General features: G+C 42.0%; 1 protein-coding gene across 1 annotated transcript in view; it reads left to right on the top strand.

Annotated features, from left to right (window-relative positions):
• Window positions 1–22,770, top strand: part of LOC118100907 (dynein axonemal heavy chain 9) — a 130,459-nt gene that overhangs the window by 21,729 nt on the left and 85,960 nt on the right. Inside the window, 20 exon segments of the mRNA XM_047338422.1 lie at window positions 1,809–2,050; window positions 2,229–2,364; window positions 3,627–3,823; window positions 3,967–4,229; window positions 4,432–4,593; window positions 5,413–5,635; window positions 5,841–6,007; window positions 7,064–7,207; window positions 7,348–7,507; window positions 8,453–8,608; window positions 9,974–10,106; window positions 10,182–10,459; window positions 10,805–10,935; window positions 11,015–11,141; window positions 11,634–11,786; window positions 12,262–12,388; window positions 13,548–13,786; window positions 14,004–14,164; window positions 19,529–19,685; window positions 20,629–20,733. Of these exon segments, the coding sequence (XP_047194378.1) occupies window positions 1,809–2,050; window positions 2,229–2,364; window positions 3,627–3,823; window positions 3,967–4,229; window positions 4,432–4,593; window positions 5,413–5,635; window positions 5,841–6,007; window positions 7,064–7,207; window positions 7,348–7,507; window positions 8,453–8,608; window positions 9,974–10,106; window positions 10,182–10,459; window positions 10,805–10,935; window positions 11,015–11,141; window positions 11,634–11,786; window positions 12,262–12,388; window positions 13,548–13,786; window positions 14,004–14,164; window positions 19,529–19,685; window positions 20,629–20,733 (3,461 nt within the window).

Genomic DNA, 22,770 nt, shown 5'->3' with positions numbered 1-22,770 from the left:
GTGTTTGTTAAATACACCCACTGGTCACACTCGATGCTGAGTGTGCTGGCAGACTGTATTTTGGTTGAGAGCTTTAATATTCATGCATCGACTAAAGCGAGTCTGTTTAAATGCTGTGAAAACTGCTGAAGCAAACTCACACTGACATCTCTTTATGGCAGGGGAGGGGAAACCTTTTTCTTTCAAGGGCCATTTCAATTTTTATAACATCCTTTGCGGGCCATACTAATTAACTGAACACATATAGATATAATATAATGTGCTTGTTTTTTTCTCTGTTGTCATTTGTTGGTTGCTGTGATTTTAACTATTGCTTCTGATTTTAATCTATGGCCTTCTATAGGGTATTTCCCATCTTTATTCAGAATGTGGTCTTTCAGTTTGAGGGCAGGACTTATTGTGCTTGCACTCGTTTATCCTGCTTTGCTTATTTCCTGTGCTTTAGCTCTTCTTCTCAGGCTCTTACTGCTTCTGTGTGTGTGTGAAATGTCTACTCTCAGATTTCTCCTCTGCTCCACGTTTTTTTCTTCTTCTCTCAGGTTTTTTTGTCATAATTCCCCAACCAAAAGAATGTTGGGTGCCAGGCTATTGATGTAAAACTCTTTTTACTGATAAAAAAAATCTCTTTACTTACTTACTTTAGTCACGATATCATACTAACCCTAATGCCAGCTGGAACTGTTTCTCTTTGTTGAGGCGTCTGATGTCAGATGGTAGTGATGAGGTGTAGCCATGCATGACTTGTGAAGACAGCAGTTCTCCCTTAAGTCAAACTCAGAAGTGATACGACTCTAAAATGGCTTTTTGCACAGCATTTGTTACGTCTGTATGTTTGCTATGGATGTTGTTCTTTGCTATGGATGTTGCTCTTTGCATTCTATTAGGTGATTTCTGATCTTTAGATTTTTTACATTAATGGTAGAAATGGTTACTCAGTCTCAGTTTCTCTCTTTGTGTCACAGAAGAAATTTTCTTTTTTCATCACCGTGAGTGCATCGACACAAAGCAGGCACACCGAAGTAATATCAAACAAGAAATAATTGCTTGTCCATTTCTCTTTGAAAGCACATCGTTCCTCTCCATCATCATCTATTTTTCTTGACAGTTGCTTTGATGCTTGTCTGCGATGACACATACAGTAATAGCTATGTGTGTGCCAGCCAGAAGGGACCTCCTTGCTGTCATAAATTGTTTTAATATTCCTGTTGCCTGTTTTTTATTCACGAATTGTCTAATGGGCTATATCAAATTCCAGAGGTCCCCCCCCCCTGCTGTTTGGATATTATTCAAAGTAGTACTACAGAAAACTACACAATTTGTAATAGGAAACCAGAGGCGATGAAATGAGAGACCTCAGTTGTCAAACGTATCTTAATTATGCAGGTTAAGTTGTCTTCTGAAGGAAAAAATAAGACACTAGATGAACACATTTTTAGGTGATCCCGGTATTTCCCATTACATTCATTTAGCTGAAGCTTTTGATCCATAGCGACTTACAATAAATGCATTTAACCGTGAGGGTACAAACCCAGAACAACAAGAATCAAGTAGGTAACATTGCTTCAAAAAAGCAAAAACTACAAGTGCTACATATAAGTGGAACTAAACTGATTTTTTTATTATATATATATATTTTTTTGTTCTTCCGCTGTCTTGATGTAAATGGGGAGCTTGTTCTACCATTAAGGAGCCATGACAGCAAACAGTCGTGATTTTGTTTGAGTGGCTTGCTCTCCCTCACAGTGAGGGAGCAGCACACACTCTCATTCACTCTCGTTCTCACTACTCTGTCATCTTTCCCCCTCTAGGTATTTCGCAGTATATCCAGGAAGTGCAAAACTCCGTCTGTGACCTGGAGAGCCGACTCCAGAGAACCAAAGACAATGTACACGAGATCCAAAGCTGCATGAGGTCCTGGGCCACCCCTATGTTCAACAGGAAGGAGGACAAAAAAGATGCACTGCTCAATCTGGAGGACAGGGCTGAGAGGGTGGAAAGCTTTTACAGTCTGATCCGGTCCTCAGGAGAAAAGATTCACATCCTGATTAAGGTAGATAAAAGACGTTATTCTGTGTTTGTGTGAAATACCAAATAGGCTTTGAGTTTTGCTCTAATTTCATCATTCTTCACTGTTAATATAAGTCTGTGAATTCAGACTATTTTTAAATGTGTACATACATGGGAGAAATGGTAATGTTGTCTCTGTGTCACTCTTCGTCACGTCTCAGAGCAATCTGGAGCTGTTCAGGGCTGAGCCGTCTACTGAGGAGTGGAAGGCCTATCTGAAGTACATCGACGACATGGTCATAGACGGATTCTTCAACAGTATCAAACACTGTTTCAAGTTCTTCCTGGATAACACAGGTAGGACATTAGCGAGAAAGTAAAAAGAACAATCAAATCACAAAATTAAAAACTTATAGTCTAAATTTAGAGGGTATATGCAGGTTATTCAAAGTAGGTAAACCTGCTAAAATAAGGTAATTGACTCTTCCCATTGGCAGTAGAAGAGTTTGTCTCACTGCTTTTTCTGTGGTGCATCATGTTTGATAATCTCTCACCTTTCGGTCTTGCCAAATGAACGCATTCACCCGGGACCTTGTTCCCATCACTGCCAATCGAAGCCAATAGCCGATAAAAACCTGTGTCTACTGCAGAGTCCTTTGACCTGGGAGTGAATGCCGATTGTATCTATTCTCAGTGCAGACAAAAGCCAGATGTTAGTGGGTGTTGGTGTGTTTTTTGTTCAGTGGCGCAGAGCAGCAAGCATGAGGCAAATGTCTCTGTTAGAAAGATTTGCTACATCGGTGGGTGCACAACACACCTACACTCTGGTTGTTACACACACAGATGATCTGCTCGTGTGTGAAGTGAAACGTAATTCTTTTGCAGGGAAGCGTTCTCTCTTACTACCTCCTGCTCCTACCACCTTTTAAAGGGAATGGGACATGGTTCATTGTATGTCACATCCTAAATGCAACCCTATTGAACCATTAAATTAGCAAAAGTGGATTTGGACATTCCTTAAATGCACTTCTGCAATGTGCTTGGATACAAAATAGAGCCCATAGTATCTGTAGTACTGTAGTGATCTTACTATTGTTATTCCAAAGCCTCAAATCTTGCCGCCAACCATAAATGTAATATCAGAACATGCAGCACCACTCACTACTTTGATTCCACCATTAACTAAAAACGTCGTCTTCCAGCCAGCGCTGACTTGGAACGCCTCTGAAAAAACATGTCCTCAGGGCTTTTGATGTCAATTGGGTGTCCGCCTGTATTGGCTGTGGACATGAAATACTTCTGTTTGCTGGCACAAGTTTTGTCAACGGGTTTAGATGAATTGGGACGTGGTTCAAGATTCGTGGTGAATCGTTGCCAGCCTGTTACAGTATCCAGTTCATCTCCTCCTTGCTTCTACTTCATCATCCTCCTCTCCCTGTCCTTCTTCTTGTGTGGGTTCAGAAAATCTTTTACGATCAGGAAGCTTTTTGCAGGGGACTCAATAGGGGAGGGCAATGGGAAATATCATACGACAAAGCGGGATGCCAGGATGCTTTACTTACTTGAGAAGAGTTCTCAGTGTTGTTTTAACAGTTTCCACTTTTTTCCTTTGGGTTCAGACCAGAGAACTGCAGGGGCCCCTCTTTTTGAGACTGAGCTGAGCCTGAAGATCCCTGACATGGTGTTCTCTCCCTCTCTGGAGTCTGGAGCTGGGGACGGTTTCTTTGAGTTGGTGGAAAGTCTCATCAAGGATGTGTTCAGAATTTCCTCACTGGTGCCACGCCTCGCCCAGCACATCCCCTTCCCCCACTACCAGGTACTGTTGTTTGTGGTTCAGCTCCAATATCTACAAAACACAGTCATTTCCCTTAAGTTGTAATATCTTAAATGCATATCCCTTCTATTGGCATGTTCAAAACTACTGACTAAATGCTGCGGTTGGTGATTCGTTTTCTTCAGGCTGACATGGAGGACATGGCTGACCTGGCTGACTTGCGTCAAGTCCTTATGAAACGTGTGCAGGGCGTCATGGAAACGTGCTGTGAGTTTCGCAGCTCTCTGCACCACTACAGCTTCCTGTACGTGGATGATAGGAAGAAGTTAATGCGTCAGTTCCTCCTGTACGGCCACTTTCTCACCAGCGAAGAGATGGAGGTTGATGGTGATGATGAAGTCCCAGAAAGCCCGCCAGCACTGGATGACTTCAGGGACGAGATAGACAAGTGGGTATTGGTGAAGCAGAGTTTGAGCACTTATTTGTATTTGCTCTTGAATTTCTGGTCATTCTTATATTCATCTCAACTTTAAAGGATTGGAATAGGATTTTATTTTGGAGAAAAGATTGGAAAATAAGGTGAAATAAGCCTTAGGGCTAAGTTAAGCCCTTATGTACCTGAATGGAATCTGTTTGTCATGATACTGTAGGTATGAGAAGATCTACGAAGAGGTGCACGGTCTGGAGGCAGTGCATGTGTTCCATGGGTGGATGAAGGTGGATGGCCGCATCATGAAGAGTGCCTTGCTCAACATCATCAAAAAGTGGAGCTTCATGTTCAAACAGCACCTAATTGACAATGTAACCAACAGGTGAGGCAATATTTCATAAACTTGGGGGTTTTACTTCAAGTAAGCCTTTCTTGGTTGGGTGAAACCATTAGCTTATGACCGATAATGTTGGGAAACTTCAACTCAAAGCAATTTAGCACAAACCTTCTGCTTCGAGTTGATATTTATTACGTTTACTCCATTCACCAGTAATGTGCACAATGGGCATATAGTGTAGTTGTTACATGTTCTATGCAATAATCTCCCTGACTCGTCGATAATAGCAATCTGCCAAAGTGCACCTGGTTTTTAAGGGGAATATGAGAAGGTGCAGATTCCTTAATTGCATCCACACAGAACACACCCATGAACCATGCCTCTGTTGTAGCGATATTTTTTCTACCGTTAGATTAGCGCATTTGGACACGTTCTAAATGGACTTGTGTCATGTGCTCTAACCAGTACAGTCATATCGTTATAATAGAGCCGAGCTTTATATCCTTATACTACTTTATATGCTTAAAAACATATTAATGTTGTTTTTAGCCGGTTTAAAGAGTTTACAGATGTGTCCGATGACAATGCTTGTGTGTGTGTATCGGTGTGTCTGTGCGAGCGAGAGAAAGATAGAGAGAAAGAAAGCGTCAGGAGGGACTGAATTAATTAAATAATGTAACCATGAAGAATTTGACCAATTCAAGAAAAGTATCAATCATGACGTGGTGGTAAGTGCTACTATTGTGCCGGTGGCTTCGAACAAATCAACGTATGCACAATGAGAAGCGTGAAAATACATTTAAACAAGTAAAGCTCTTGTAAAATTGATGAACCTCTATAATGATCAGAGTCATTCGTCCTCAGCCTGTCAAACCTGGAACAGTTTATCTGCGTGACTAAGGTTGGCCTGGGCCAACAAGTGCAGGAGGGTGACTACGATGGCCTGGTGGACATGATGGGTCACCTGTTGGCTATAAAAGAAAGACAAAAAGCCACAGACGCCATGTTTGAGCCCCTGCAGGAAACCATCACTCTGCTGAAGGTGTATGAGCAGGAGCTGCCTGATGTGGTCTACAAACAGTTAGAGGTAAGGGCTGGTGTTCAGTCATTTCAGATCACTCAGCATAGACAGAGCCATTTCTCGTACTTTTACTTTGCATCTTCCATTTGCCCCTTCCTGTTCCACCCTCTTCCTCCTGGCCATTCATCATCTGTCACTCCTGCACCCCTCGTTTTTCTCTCTTCCTCTTTATCTCCCTCTGTCTGCATCAAATCTATCTGTCCATCTGCAGGAGTTGCCAGACAAGTGGAACAATGTGAAAAAGCAGGCGGTGTCGGCCAAACAGCAGGTGGCGCCGCTGCAGGTCCATGAGGTGGCTAGCCTGCGTTGCAAATGTGCTTCATTTGATGTGGAGCAGCACACCTTCAGGGAGGACTTTCGCAGAAATGGGCCTTTCAGGTGAGGACAACTCAAACCGACTTTGCACCATATTAAATAACTACAGAATCCAAAGTCCAATATTTCAACATTTTTCTCAAAAGTAAAATGATATCTTCAACTTTCTATCAATCAGATACTTTGCCACTGGATATGTTTTTTTAAGGTTGCTATATTTGGGGTCAAAGTTCAGTTTGGTTGAACTGGCCAGTAAATCTTCTTAAAAATCAGCATCATTGCCTGTTAACTTTCAGTATAGTCAAAAAACATAATGAAAAAAAAAAGACATATAGTTGCTACAAGTGAATATTATATAACAAAATGAAACAAATGAACAGTGAATATTTTGCAGATATGTTTATTTAAAATATTTCATCATTATTTTATATGTATAAAATATAGCGGGATAGCATCACACTCAAGACCATGGCTTTTATTAAAAGATGGTCTTTCACCGACAGTTAAGGTGAAGTAGTAACAGACTTCATTAATAAATACAAGAAATATAATTAATAAATATTCTACAGTTGTTGACAGTGGATTAATACACTGTTAAAAAGGACCTGACATCTGCTTATAACTAGTGTATTATGTTTTGTAAGAATTCTATTAATTCTGCACCTTATAAATGATCAATAGGAGGTGAATGGAGAATGCAGATTTTCCTCAGTCAGTCAGTGAAGGCTACTTAATTTACAGTACTGACTCTGTTCAGCGAGAACCTTTGAAAAGATAAGACTGTCACCTTGCCTCGCCTTCTCACTTGATAATAGCGAAGTGTTATCTTGACGCTAGAGGTCACATCCGACAAGGCTAATTGAATCTTCACATAAAGATAATCAATTCATAGGTAGCGATGCTTCGTTATAATTGTCAGATTAGTTATGTGTGTAATTGGTCTCTTAATAACCTGGTGATTATTTTCCCATTAATGTCATTGTTAATTGTCACAGTGTGCAGTTAGGTCTGGTTATGCTGCAGCCAAGTCAGGCTTGGCTAAACTGCAGCCGTTCATAAGCAGCTTGATTTATACTGAGCTTGTGCAAATGTGACGGGTGCTTCTGTGCATCTGACCAGGTTTGACAGCAAAAGCCCCTTCGAGATGTTGGAAGTCTTTGACCAGCAGATCCAGGAGCGGGAGGCAGTGATGGCGTCTCTGGAGAAGTCTGCCAACCTGTTTGAGGTCCACATTTCAGAGTTCAAACAGCTCCGACAATGCAGGTAAAGCCCGACGCTGGCAGGCGAAGATACCAATCCTGTGCCAAATGTGAAGCTAATGAGTCTTTTGCAGTGGGGATCTTATTTTACCTTCACAGTCAGTGTTATTCAGTTGAATTCACTTTGTCCACTTCATCCCCAAGGCTTGAGGTGGGCATGCTGAAGAAGCTGTGGGACATGATCACCATGGTGGAGTCTAGCATCGCTGAGTGGACGACAACTCTGTGGAGAGAGATCCAGGTGGAGGAAATGGAGCAGGAGTGCAAACGCTTTGCTAAAGAGACACGGTGCCTGGATAAAGAGGTGAGGGGGGGAGAATGGGCAAGACCAGGATGTATAACATACAGTAGTATAGAGGTTGAAAAGTGTGCTAGGCTGAGAAAATCTTAGATGAATAATTTAATTGCAACTGCAATTGACCATTCAGTGAACCCCTCTACAAACAGTTATTCTTCCATCATCCTAGATGCTGTCAGAGTTTAAGCTGCCTCCCCTTCTTACTCTTTATTATATTTGGGGGAAGTTTACACTCTTGTAACCCCAAACGTCCACCTTAAATTCTAAACACATTTTTAAAGTATTTGTAAAGATCTCATACCTCTGCCAAGGCCCAACATTCCCTTAGATTCAACACCAATTCCCTACTGAATCAACATTATCTCAGCCAAACATTGGTGGTAATTACAGGATTGTAGCCTGTTTGTTACCGTACAGCTGCTGAAAAAAATCTCTTGAAACCACATTTCTGATCTGGATTTTGTTCGGGATCTGTTCCAAATTGTAATATCAATATCAGGCCCCTAAACATGCCTGATTATTTCATAAAAACCCATGAATTATTCCTTGGGAAATCTAAACATCTTTTTGCAACGTTAGAGAAAGTGACCGAACAGAGAGGGGTGAAACCATAACCTCCTCCGTGGAGGTAACACTGTAAGTCAGATGGAGACTTGCATCTTCAACAATCTCATTGCGAAATAATTCCTGGAAGAATCAGGCACATTTAAGGAACTGATATTTATAAGTGTGTGACATTTGGTGCAGCTTGAATGAAATTAAGGCTGTTTAGGCTTGGCGGAGATATGTTCTCGCTGCAACTGTGTGTGCGTACCCTTGAGCAAGGCCTCTATGTGTAACTGAATAAATGTCAACTTAGTTAATTTATCTGTAATTAAATCTGAAATTGTGGCTCCAAGCAAAAGCCTTTCAAAAACCCTTCAAGTCATTCCTGCCCTCTGCCCCCTGTAGGCTAGAGCGTGGGACGCCTTCACAGGTCTCGACAGCAGGGTGAAAAACCTCCTTATCTCCCTCCGGGCTGTGGCGGAGCTCCAGAACCCAGCCATACGAGCCCACCACTGGGATCAGCTGATGGCCGCCACTGGAGTCCGCTTCACCATGGACGAGGTTAGCAATCTATTCTTAAAGATACGCAATGCGAGCCCTCTGTTGTTCTAATTCTGTTCATTGCTTTGGGTGAATGTTTTTATTGTTGAATTATTAGTGCACTTGCAACCATTTTTTAACATTTGAAATAAACTGTGGTGTTAATAGTGTGCCACTAGTACTTCAAGGAGACACGCACACATTATTGCTTTATTTTTTAAATGCAAAGTACTATATAAAATTAGCTCTGGCCAACTATTGGAAAGGAAAGTAACAGGGGACAGTTGGACCTGCTTCACTTTTAAGTCTTTACCACCAACCTCCGTTACAAGGGTTGGACCCACAAATTCTAAAATAACTTTTTTATCGTTAGACGCTCGCCATAAATATTTATCCACTGGTTGCAAGGATTTCTAACATTGCTGGACTTGCTTTGAAAGTGAAGAGCAGCCATATCTTTCAAGGTTTTTAAAGGTCTTTACGACAGGCTTCTCCTCTGCTTTACACAGCACTTCTCAGGGCTGAATGATGATTACTTTTTTATCTCAACAATCAAAAAGCATGTACATTTCATATCTCTGAAATGACCATCAAAAGAATAAGCGGGACAGATGATAGATGGATGAACGGATCTCTGAGCTGTGATATTCAAGGCTCTTTTATGCTAACGTTAGCTCAAGCAGCTACAGTGCAGAGGTCTAAACTATGCCACTTGTTAGTCAGATAAACTTTGTATTGCCTTTGTACGAGCAATAATTGCAGCCTGTGAATATTTTACATAGGGCTATTCTAATTTGTCCGTCCACAGTTTCTTAATGAACCCAAAACTTTTTCATAATAACATAAGAGCTCTCTAACAGCCTCCATCAGCCTGGCACCATGTATATGGTTTCTATTTGTTTGTTTCTTTTGAGTAAGTCCTGTTTTTGGTTAGTTATTTCACTCAGGTAGTCAGGGAGATGTTTCTGGGTCTGACAGGCCAGACTGCGTGGTTGGTCCAGATCTTCTCATGTTTTGTTCTATTTGGCCTCACCTCCACACTCTACACAATATAGCTTTAACCGTAACTCTGGAGTGGAGTCCTCCTTATGTGTTGCAAAATGTTGAGATTGGTCCTGTAACACTTGCGCTACTGGGTGCTCGTGCTATGGTCCATAACTTCTTTACCATCCACGCAGTTAGACCTCATAGTTTCTGCTGCAATGTAGTTCTTTCTCTTACGTAGAACTTATCTTTCACTCTTAAGTCTGTGAATCTGTCGCTCGGAACCTGTTTGAAACCAGCAATCACAGCCTGTGCTCACCTGTCATATGTTACTAATATTATCATGTTATGTAATGCAGCCCATAATGCAGCCCAAGTACTGATGTCATTTTATGTGAGCAGGATACCACTCTGGCCGACCTGCTGTCGCTCAACCTGCACTGCTTTGAAGAGGATGTGAGAGGAATCGTGGATAAGGCTGTTAAAGAGATGGGGATGGAGAAAGTCCTCGCCGAGCTCAACACCACATGGACAGGTACGGGAAGGGGACACCTTGTTTAACCAGAATGCAAAGTTTTTCCAGTCCACTGAGTTTATCGATCGCACACAGGTATGCAGTTCCAGTACGAGCCCCACCAACGCACCCAGGTGCCTCTGCTGCGTACGGACGAGGAGCTCATCGAGACGCTGGAGGACAACCAGGTCCAGCTGCAGAACCTCATGACGTCCAAGTACATTGGGCACTTCCTGGAAGAGGTGTCGTCGTGGCAGACCAAACTGTCTATCGCCGACTCCGTCATCTCCATCTGGTTCGAGGTGCAGCGGACGTGGACCCATCTAGAGAGCATCTTCATTGGCTCTGACGACATACGCAAACAGCTGCCTGAGGTGACAGACAAATACCACCACAGACACACACACACACACATACGCAATTACTTACAGCTCTATATTTCAGGTATACATCAGTGACAAGCTCATAATCATGCAAGGCTACACCCTTATGTTGCCATATGAACCCAGATAGCATGACTGTTATAGCTGTTAATTAGGAATGCATTAATTAGCCCATACTCCCAGTTTAAGAGCTGAGATTACACAACTGTTTTAATTGCTCCCCTGATGTTCGGGCTGTGCTTAACCCAGATGTTTGCTATTAAACCTGTGATTCTCTCGTCTCTCTTGTGGAAACCTAAATCCCCTGACCGTGTTCCTTTGTGAATTCCTCTGCAGGACTCCAAGCGCTTCGAGGGAATTGACACCAGTTTCAAAGAGCTGGCAAGCGAGTTGCATCAAACTCCCAACGTAGTGGAGGCCACCAATAAACCAGGGCTGTTTGCTACGCTTGAGGAAATGCAGAGCATGTAAGACGTCTTTCTGTTTCTTCTTCGTCTGTTATCAGGGGCAGTCACACAAATAGACTGACTGTTTATTTCTCTACAGACTATCTCTCTGTGAAAAGGCTCTGGCAGAATACCTGGACACCAAGCGTCTGGCCTTCCCGAGATTCTACTTCGTCTCGTCAGCTGATCTGCTGGACATCCTGTCTAACGGGACCAACCCACACCAGGTGCCTTCACTTATATTTGCCTGAGGGGGTGGCAACAAATGTTATGCTTCAGTGTGTTCACAGAGTCAGAAAAATACTGTATGCCGCACTTTCTACAAGTTACTTTTTAACAGTTTTTTAAAACCATGTTCCACTGCACCATTTGGCTCTTCTGCTGAATGCTGTTGACTTGTGTAGTTCCCACAGTGCCCACACAGGGGCAATGTTGCTCGTAGTTTTGCAGCCCGCACCAACCTCCATCATCAGGACACCGTCTTATGCATTTCCTGCTCGTAGGAATAAATCACTGTAAAGCACAACTTGCCACTAAATCTCTTTAAGAGGAAGTTAGCAGGCATGCAGCAGAACATGGGTCCTGCCCTTCTATTAACAACTCTGAAAAACAGTAATGAAATGTTATTTATTTGTGCAGCGGCAAAGAAAATACCAGTCAGGCCGTGAGCTGAGTGTAAATCGAGCCCGAGCTTAATGTGTCTGTGTGTTTTTACTCAGGTCCAAAGGCATCTGTCTAAGCTGTTCGACAACATGGCTAAGATGCAATTTGAAGAGGATGGAGAAGGGAAGCCCACTAAGATTGCACTGGGCATGTACAGCAGAGAGGACGAGTACGTCCCCTTTAATCAGCCCTGTGACTGCACTGGACAGGTAAAAGAGACCTGGAAACTTTGTCCCATCTTTAAAATTGTGGTGCCGCAACTTCCAATGACTCATTATCTATGTCTCTATTAGGTGTTGTGCTGACAGTGTCACTATGTCTGTAGATGACTGCGATAGATGAGAAAATTCACTTACCTGCCATTTTCTGTAATGGAAAGACATTGAGGAAAATATGTAGCAAATACAGATATCATAACCCACAATAAAGGAGACGAATAAAATTTAGTCTGTCATTGCCCCTCAGGGGTTTTGCATATCAAAGCCCATAAATCCATTAATTTTCCATTACATCCCATAGTATTTGCCTGACTCCACATTCACTCTAATGCTTATTAATGACCTCATTAGGGTCCATTGATAAGAGAGCCCATTGGTGCTTACGTGACAGACAACGCAATATTTTTCTACATTTGTATTCATGGGCCTCTATGTGTGTGTGTGTGTGTGCGTGTGCCTGTGTTAGGTGGAGGCGTGGTTGAACCGGGTGATGGACTCCATGCGCAACACAGTTCGCCATGAGATGACTGAGGCAGTGATCGCCTACGAGGAGAAACCCAGAGAGCAGTGGCTGTTTGATTATCCAGCTCAGGTAAAAACAGGCTCAGTACACATCGATTTAACTGACGACACTCACTTCGGGGATTTTATTTTTAGTCACCTTCTCCAACATCTGATGGATCTGTTCCAAAATCACTACTCTGTCTCCCATGGACATTTCAACCCAGTCCATACACTAACTAACGCTTTACACACAGAGTTGAATCTTCTGAACAGTGTAATTACAAATATGGGTGTGCTATATTAATGGAACACTTTTCCCTACTTGCAAATACTTATAATTTGGAAAAGTAAGTATTTGATGCTCTGAATGGCAAAATACGTGGTAGGGTAGGGTTGCTAAGTTGTCTCTGAATTTATTGAAATACTCTTCATGTCCCGATTGCCATCAAGAAATAAAGTTTGAAAAAAAGCAGATGTCTGTGGCCCTCGCAGGACTGTAATAAACAGACCAATCACTTCATTTGGAAATGAAACGATTCACTAGTGTACCTGTCAGTCACTAACCGACCTGGTGGCCTGCGTGCAAGGAAGCAGTACATTTTCCAGCTCTTCGTTACATCTGCAGGTTCTCCTCCTCTCTGGCTGTGTTGAAAAAAGCAGATCTACTATTGGAAGGTATAAACCTCCTCATGAAGCTTGTTGTTTTGAGGGCATGGTGATGAAATAAGGTGGCATAAATTACCATGTCAACACTTTTATCTTCTCTCATGTGGCTGATGACAGCTGGACACAGTTGGCACGATTTTACGAAGAAAATCAAAGTAGGGCTGAGAATAGAAAGTGGTCTTTAGTCGCAATTACACCCCGACAGATAGATGACCAGAACTCATATAACGTGCCTAGCCCGCCTCGTCTTCACTGAAGTTGACTTTTCACACTGATCAGCAAAAGCAGCCGTGGTTGTCAAGAACTAACTTTGCATCTCAGTCCAAATTCTCCCACATACAGAGAAAACTCTGTGCTCTAAAGGCGAGGGGTTGCCAGTTTTATGTATGAAACACAAGGGCATATTGTGAGACCATATGCTTTGTTGGCTCAGTTCCTACATTTGTTTCACATTTAGATGCTGTCTTTTTTATTATTATTTATAAACAAGGATAGATCGGGAGAACATCACGAACACAGAAAACCATCTACATTAATTCCATCACTTCTATTTTCTACCTTTCGTTGCCTCGGATTCGATTCTGGCGTTGACCTGCTCTCAGATCTGGTGGACGTGTGACATCGGTATGGCTTTCATCCGGCTGGAGGAGGGCTATGAAAACGCCATGAAGGATTACTTCAAGAAACAGGTGACCCAGCTCAACACCCTCATCTCCATGCTGGTTGGCCAGCTCACGCCGGGTGATCGGCAGAAGGTGATGACCATCTGCACTATTGACGTCCACGCCCGAGACGTGGTGGCCAAGATGATCTTACAGAAGGTGAGCAGGGGGCCATAAATCTGGTTCAGAACATATCATATACAAACTCTTATGCAGACATGACGGCTGCATTTTTTGAGAGGATGTAACCAGTGTGTAATGCTGTCAAGTTATTCAAGCAAGGTGTCTCACCACCAAAATTAGAAGGTGGAAAAGCCCAGGTTATGTTTGTTTTTGTATCAATCTTTGGTTCAAATGAGTTGTTTTTTTCTTTAAGGTGGACAATTCTCAGGCGTTTGTGTGGCTCTCCCAGCTGAGACACTGTTGGGGCGAGAAGGAGGGGCATTGTTTTGTCAACATCTGTGATGCCAACTTTACCTACTCGTATGAATACCTGGGCAACACTCCACGACTAGTCATCACTCCTCTGACGGACAGGTATGGTGGTTTCCTTCTTTGGGCCTTTGTTGCGAGTGAAGGGCGAGACAACACGATTGCCTGAAGCTATTTCAATTGACCGTTAGCTTACTGTTGCTACATCAAGCAGTATCCATTGATAAGAAAGAACCAATTCAATTTGATTGTGGATCTGCACCTTTGTTCAGATCCACATCCCCACCAAGTTTCGTAGATCATCAGCATCATCCTGCTGATAAACATATAAACACACCAAAGGACAGGGGTGAAAACACAACCTACTTGACCAAGGTAAATAAAATAGTAGCATCCAGGACTGGCTTCCAGAAAGTGAGAAAATACAACACCATAGATGTGCTAGTTTTAAACTAATGTTTGGGGTCCTTGAAGTAACCGTGGGTTAGGTTACTCAATAAATCAAAGTGACATGTTAATGTTTGAAACTTTGATTAGAGCAGATAAGAACAAAGTTTAATTAATTCTTTACACATTCACACATGTGCTTTTGGTTTTCAAAATGCTTAATAGAGAAAAAAGGAGACCAACTTCCATTCACTTTAAACTGCAAGTATCATTCTCGCTACAGTCCCATGCACAAGCTCAAAAGACCTGCAGTGTTTGTAGCAAAATTCAGCAGGCTATGACTGAACAGTCAGTAAACAGTCTGCCGGCCAAAGTCAGCCAACTAATTCCCTCAAAAAGGTTAAATGAAACAAGTGCTTAGCAAGAGTAGCTGATTTATAATCCTTTGGTGGGATGATCAAAACTGCCAATTTGCATGGAGGTAATTCAAAATCCACTCTAAGTACATAGCAACAGTCTATTTGTGTTGTTAAGAACTGAGCAAAAGATAAAACTCTTGATTTGAATCATGACTTACACCCACCACATGCAAAACCTTTTAGGACAACTCCGTTTGGGCTCTGTTCCAACAGGTTGTTTATGCACATGCATGTGTTTCTGCAGTATTCCTGATAAAGTTTTAACTACACAGAGATGAATACCTGCCTCCCAGAGCCCTTTGGCAAACTGCTGCGTTTGACTGTGGTTTTCCGGACTGACCAGTATTCCCTTTGAAGCTTGAACAAAGCACAAACAATAGGCTTTGATGGCTGGATCAGCGTACATGTAGCGAGACTCCACCATATGGCGCATGCCCTCACTGGGACCCGCTAAGACTCACATAGTTTGCCACTGGCTTTCATTTCAACAATGGACCATGGACCAAGGGAGCTGGGTGTCAAATCCTTTAATCCATGACTTGAGAAAACAGATAAAAACATGTTTGCTCCACAATATTGTTACACGGCTTTCTTTGCAATGGAGTCGGCAAGAGAAGAATTCATCTTGCTGCTGTCAAGTGAAAACCTGACATCACAGTATCTGAAAATGAAAACCTTGTTTCAGCTTGCTTGACAGTGTGGATGTCTGAGTGCATCCTGAAGGATTTTAAAGGGTCAGGGTTACAAAAACGGAATAATGCCTCTGCCGAATGAACATTCACATCACCTTTACATGCATGTTTGTCCAGACCCCTATAATATACTATTACTACTATCTAATGAACAATTTCAAGGAGACAGTATCTAAACTATTGTAAAATATGGTCACTGTCCTGTTCTGTTCCTGAGCTATGATGTTGAATTATGACAAGAAAAGTGTTTCTGACAAACATTAAGATGTCACTATGATGAAGTGATTGTTTGTTTCTTTGATGGGGACAGTGCTCACTAATGAACAGAGTGAAACTATAGCTAGTATTTACAAGGCAACCTGAAATAAAATAAAATGACCTATTTTAAGTGATTACAAATATATATGGATAATTTATCTGCATTATAACTGCCTCCAAACTAACTGTACAACAAACCCATGATGAAAACACTACTCTGATAAAAAGATGCAAATAACCCATTATTAACATACATTATAAAAATCTAACAATACAATGCAACGCTCAGATACTTTACAAATCCACAGATACACATAAACTAAATCACAGAAGCTAAAGTGGAATAATTAAATCATTAATTAACAAATAGTAAACTATTACCTTAGTTGATGGCTCTGACTGAGAAGACGCGCTAACGTGAGCTGGACAGAACAATCACACTGGATATTCATATTGATTCTGTTTCTTCTCCATGTTGAGTTTTGATGCCTGACACAGTAAGCAGACCTGGATAAGAATATCAGGAGCTGATCATATATAGAAATATATATATATATAATAATATATATTTGGCGGCATAGGTAAGAGTCATATTTTAAAATCTATTCTTAGACACTGGGAACCAGTGCCAGCACAAATAATTAATTTAATTTAAATGGATGTAAATGACAGCAGTGACAATGGTGGTGTTTAGCTGCTCCAAAGCTATGTACACTGTATAATGAACACAGGCCTGTGTGTGCTTGTTTACTACAAGCTGACTATACCTAGTGTGGCATGTTCACCTTCTGCAGCAGTATAATTAGGCTAAAGGAATCACTGGTGCTAATCTATAACAGCAGGAATGTTATCGGCACAATGTTAGCATTCGCTCAATACTTACTGCAGGAACTCCAAAGCTGCAGCATTATGCAAAATGGCAGAATTGTTTTACCCAGACAACACACACACACACACACACACACACACACACACACACACACACACACACACACACACACACACACACACACACACACACACACACAAAGACAGCAGAGAGGGACTGATGAATGGAAGGAGAAGGAGTCAGACCGACAGACTGATATATAGCTGCTCCTTTTAAAAACACTGTAATAGGACGAGTCACCTTGTCACGGCCACCCAGTTTGGTTTCACTCTCTTGTCTCCTTTCTGGCTTTAGTTATTCTGTACAGAAACATCCTCATCCAGCCTCCTCAACGACTGATAGTGAGATTTTTGGCCATATTTCAAGGGATGGTCATAAAGCCTGTTGGCACTGGTAACCGAATGATACACTGTATACAGATGGGATCATTTGTCTTCTCTGAAGCCTCTCTCTCCCCTTATGCTTTCCAATTTTTCCCCCTTCCATACATCATCTATTAACCAGCAGCTCATTAAAATCGTGGCTGTATTGATATTCAAGGCAAACCATAGTGTTTATTGCCCTGATCAATAAAGTCCTGATTGTCTCCATCAGTTCACGTCCATGGCGCTGCTCCTTTTTATTGATGCTAGACGTGCACAGTGTTTGTTAGCATTGACAGGTTCTGCGGGAGAAGCAATCACTGGCGTCACTAATCAGCCTGCGTGATAATCAAAGCACAGGAGCAGATTCTATTATCATATAATGAGGTTATGTTATGATGACGGCTGAGCCAACACCAAGACATTGTTAGGGCTCGTTAGAAGACTCTGTCAACTCGTTGTCACCGTGTGCACTTCTTGTAATGCAGCGACAAGAAATCTGGACAATTTTAAATGGTAAATTTGTTAGGTTTTGTTTGTAACTTGACCCGGAAGCAGACAAGAGTCTTTAATATTAAGCTGTGGCAAGCAGGTGACAGGCTGACCCCCGGCTGAGGGTGAGCAGGAGATTCTGTGAGCTGGAGCAAGGGCAGGCGAGTTTGGCTCCGGTGGCGATCCTGAGGCACAAGGAAAAATAGAATTAGTAGAATCCACTAGAAGCGTACGAAAAAAGCTTTCTCTGACAGTAACACAGAGCGGCCGAGAGAGTGTACCACTAAAGTGACTGAAACAATCTGGCGACGAGTGGAGACCAGTATTTGCTCTTAGAAGCGTTGATTCATCTGACCTAGTACATGGGAGCATCTGGCAAACTTTACACACACTTTTACTCATATTCTTTACTGAACAGGACAAAACGGTGAATATCACTTGTACGCTTGAAGGTTCTCTAAAAAATACATGGATGTCAACCAGCAGCAGATGTCAAGATGCTAGCAACCACCCATCAGAAGTTAATGACACATTGTCAGTTGTGTACTTGTCAGAGTTTGCTATGCAGCTTTTTTTGATCGCAGTTATTTGGTTTTTAGGACTAGCTTTGTACATTTCCATATTTGGGAGGCATTCATTTTCTTTGCCTTCCTGGCTTTAGGTTTATATTTCTCTTAATTGTAGGACACATTGTCAGTGGTGGACCTGGAGACCACAGAATGTTTCTGCCTTTGTCAGTGTACACCTTTACCAGAGGAGGGCCCAGCTGGAGTATAGTGTGGAGTGTCCCATAGCCATCCATGTTGTGTTAACTAGTGGGTTTTAAGGTTGAGTTTTTGAATCGTAGTTTCTGTTTTCTATAAATTATAGTTGGTTTCAAGAGCTGGATCTAATTTTCTTTGTACTTTAATCTGCTTGTTTAATGCTATTTAGAATTTGGAGTCCATACCTGGTTGACATCATGGCTGCTGCAGCATGCATTAATGAATTTGAACAGGAAATTCTGTTTCCCTGCTCTGTCTTGAGAGCATAGTTCAACAGTTTGACCCGCCATTATAATGTTTTTCACTTTATTTCCAAAATAAGATAAGACCAATGTAATTCTCACACCTGTATGTAATACTTAGCCTGAACACTGAAAGTAGGGAAGCAGCTCTCAATGCAACAGTCCAAAGTTTAATCTGCAAGATTCAGAAATGCCCAAAATAAAATAAAATCAAATTGTGGTTAAAGTTTTACGCAAAAAGTAATTAGCTGAAAGTGGTGACTTCCTGAAGTCTTGCTGACACAGTGAGGTTGCCAAGCAACCAGAGGAGAGGCTGCACAGAAATCCCTCTCAATCCATAAATTGTCAATTTTACATTTTTCTTGTTGTGCAAATAATTCAATAAACTAAACGAAGTGAGCATGTTAATCTCTGAGATTAACTAGAAAAAGTAATTACTCAGTTGGCTCATTTTAGACAGAACAAAATTCAAAAGGACAGTGCCAGGAACTGCACACACAATCTTTTTATTTTTATTTTTTATAACAATAAAGTATAATAAGTTCTCTCTAAATAAAAGATGGCACCTTTATTTATAGAGAACTTTTCAATACAGAAGTTCTGCACAACAACAAAATACACACTAATACTGGTTATAGTAAAAATAGAGATAAAAAGGAAACAATGCAAATATATACACAGCAGATAACACAAAACATAAAACAGCTATACATTTCCCTGTGTAGTCAAGGTCCCCACAGTGAGTGAGTGGAGTGAAGTATCCTCGTCTTGATGGAACAACAGCCAGCTGAATCAGTCATAGGCCTCTTTGCTAGCTGTCATATCAACAGGCATGTGTGTGTGTGTGTGTGTGTGTGTGTGTGTGTGTGTGTGTGTGTGTGTGTGTGTGTGTGTGTGTGTGTGTGTGTGTGTGTGTGTGTGTGTGTGTGTGTGTGTGTGTGTGTGTGTGTGTGTGTGTGTTTAGATGCTACATCACCCTGACCCAGTCCCTGCACTTGACCATGAGTGGCGCTCCAGCAGGTCCCGCTGGCACAGGCAAGACTGAGACGACCAAAGATCTGGGCCGAGCTCTGGGCATCATGGTCTACGTATTCAACTGCTCCGAGCAGATGGACTACAAGGTGAGCTGCTGCAAACACGCACGTGCGTCTGTTCTCGTGCACTCACAGCATGTTTCTTTTCATCTCTGCCTTTGTCAGCGATATGGTATGCACCATATTATGGTATGGTATGGTATCCACCTTCACGTCCTCCTCTTTTCATCTTCCTCCTTTTCATCTTCCGTTTGAGACGAGCTGCTCAGTTAAACTCTGATTGTTATTTCTCCTGTAATGCCCTCTCCGTATCCAGCCTCCACCTTGTGTTATTATGCACACTTGTACACTCTAACTCTCATACTTTCTGCATATAAAGCGGTCAAGGGAGACATAAACATAATCTTGTGATGCAGCTTGCTCCTGCTTCCCCCAGACGGGGGCATCATTACGGTATAGAGGTGTACAGCACCCCAGGCTATACCCACTGCAGCAAGGTGTCAGAGAGAAGTGTTAATATACTCCAGGAGGAACACAGGCAATAGAAGCTGGCTTCAGAGCCTCACAGTGTTACTCATACTCAGTTATGCACACGCACACATACGAGTTGGATCAATCCTCCAGTCAGCTCCGGTTTGCGTCAGAGAAGGTTTCCTTGGCCCTGTAATTGGAGAGAAAAGTCAGCTGCCTGCTTCATCCTGGTCCAGCTGCTCTCCTAAGGGCTGTTCACCTGCTCTCAAGTGGAGACGAAAGCTAAATTGTGGGTGGTAGACATTTTAGCCTTTCTCGTTTTGCCATCAGGGCCCTGTTTTGTATCATCCTGTTATTATTCGCCTACTCTCAGGCTGCTGCGTTGCTGCAAAGAATGTTTCTCCCATATATCTTCTGACTAATTGGTGATACGTCTCTGTCTGCTTTGCCACATGCCTTATCGCTCAGTCGGACCAGATCTCCCATCAGCGAGCCTAACAGACCGACTTCCTGTCCCACTGTGTCAATCTGAATGTCTTTGTCTTTCTGTGTCCACCAGTCCTGTGGGAGCATCTACAAAGGCCTGGCTCAGACGGGGGCGTGGGGCTGCTTTGACGAGTTTAACAGGATCTCAGTGGAGGTGCTGTCCGTGGTGGCCGTACAGGTAAGAACAATTCCAGTTCTCCTGCCTCCCAAAATCCCTTTCAGGTCAAGACTTCATTGTGTGTTTACACCCTCAGCGTATGGAGCTTAAATGTGAAACCTTTCATTTTATTTGAGGGGGTGGTCCATCCAAAATAAGCCTTTGAAAACAGCGCTGAGGAAGTAAATAGCCTCTTCATCACCCATCGCATGCGTAAATTGCTTCAGCTATAAGACTAATTCACCAAAGCTGGCACCTTTGGACCCCAGAGCCTCTCTATAATTGGAGGCTTCTCTGATCTGATTTGAGGGTGGAGGATGGAAAACCTCCTCCTTATTTGCTCGCCTGTGGTGCTGGTCATGATCTCCTCTCTCTTACAATAGCATTTCTGGTTGGACCCACTTAAAACTCACAAAGGATGTGCCACAATAATTTAGCCCAATGAATATTGGCTCAGTTCTCTGAGCACAACCCTGATTTGTAAATATGTACAAATACCTTATACGTGTAGTTGAGAGTTTTTTGCTTTCAAATGAATCATGTTGGTAAAGTAGCAAGCTCTGTTGTGATTGGCTGACAGACAAAAAGCTCAGACTTGGCCTTGAAGCAGCTCGTCATAGAAACAGACCAATATTTGTATATTTAATTCTATTTAGTATTTGTTGTGTCAACTCTGCATAAATACACAGTCAATTCAATGTGTTTCATAATTTGAAGTATCTTGAAATGGATAAAAATACAACTCATAGACACGCAGCTGAGTCTTTGGGATAATGTTCGGTTAAACAGAAACAATACATGACTATGATCACAAATCTATGACAGAACAGAAATTCAGTCATGTTGTAATGAACTGAAGTGATTGATTGTGAGTGGGGTCGACTGACGGGGCTCTGAGTAGAATCACAAATAATCACAATCCACCTGATATTATTTTCATCTACACAGTTAAATAACTTCTAAGTGTCTGGCAACAGTGAATGAGAACAGTTTAAACTGGGTCTACTTTGTACTGAATAATAGAACAACTGTTCACAAAGGTTCATTTTCCACACTAACAGGGACACTTCTCCTGAAATGCTGTTCACTTTTAAACACTTTGCTTTTCAATGATCTGATCACCACAAATGAAATACTCTCACCTCCTCTGTATTGAGGTGGAGGTTGGAATGTTTTTAGTTATTAATATTTATATTTGCACATTAATAATGGATCAAATGGTGATTTGTAATGTCAAAGGTGTTGCTCATGGTGACAAACCCTCAGAGTTAACTCCCAACTCTGATGTTTCTGTCAATCTGTGGAGAGTTTAATCCCACTTATCTTTTGAATACCAAGGCCCAACAGTCCCCTTATGAATTCACTAGATCTGGATCTATATTTGGATCTGCACAATGTTGATCGATGAATCATTCTCGGAGAAATCAATGAAAATGTTGCAAAACTCTCTCTCACTATGCTAAAGAAAGTTCTGACTAGCAGACAAACAAACAAACACAGACAACAAGTTTTTTGGCGGACATAATAAAGTTTAGAGAAGACAAAGCTGGTGAAAACTGTGTGGTGATTGGCGTGAGTAGATCTTTTCCTCTGTGTTTGCTGAATGTGTAAACAGGCCACTGACTTGTTAGTCACATTACGGTTTTGTTAACAGCTTATGTTGCTGGATAAAAGTTAAAGAGGATTAAAGTCTGCGCTTCCATGCAAGTTAAATCATTACCTCTGAATGAACTGCAGAGTGTCTTCACCTTCATTCTCCTCTTCTGTCTCCACTTCATGCACAGTGACAGATTAATAAAGTTTTAAAAAGCTTCCTATTCTCCACACTCGCAGTAGTGTACACCCTGGGCAACCTACAGTAGCTAGCCCTTTGATTATGGGCCTCTTTAGAGAAATCAGTCACATTCATCTGGTGTTTCAGCTGATGCTAGCTTTTCTGCTATCTTGCATTCAGTTATCCCGGATCAAACAGATCCTCTCTCTGTGCTTTCATAAGTCCCGCTGGTGTTTTCATATTCTGCAGGCTGTTGCCCCAGACACTATTGTCATGCATGGGCA

Source organism: Hippoglossus stenolepis, chromosome 21 (genome assembly GCF_022539355.2).
Source record: "Hippoglossus stenolepis isolate QCI-W04-F060 chromosome 21, HSTE1.2, whole genome shotgun sequence".
Classification (NCBI taxonomy): Eukaryota; Metazoa; Chordata; class Actinopteri; order Pleuronectiformes; family Pleuronectidae; genus Hippoglossus; species Hippoglossus stenolepis.
Note: the sequence above shows the minus strand (reverse complement) of the source record. Positions and strands in the feature narration are given on the sequence as shown.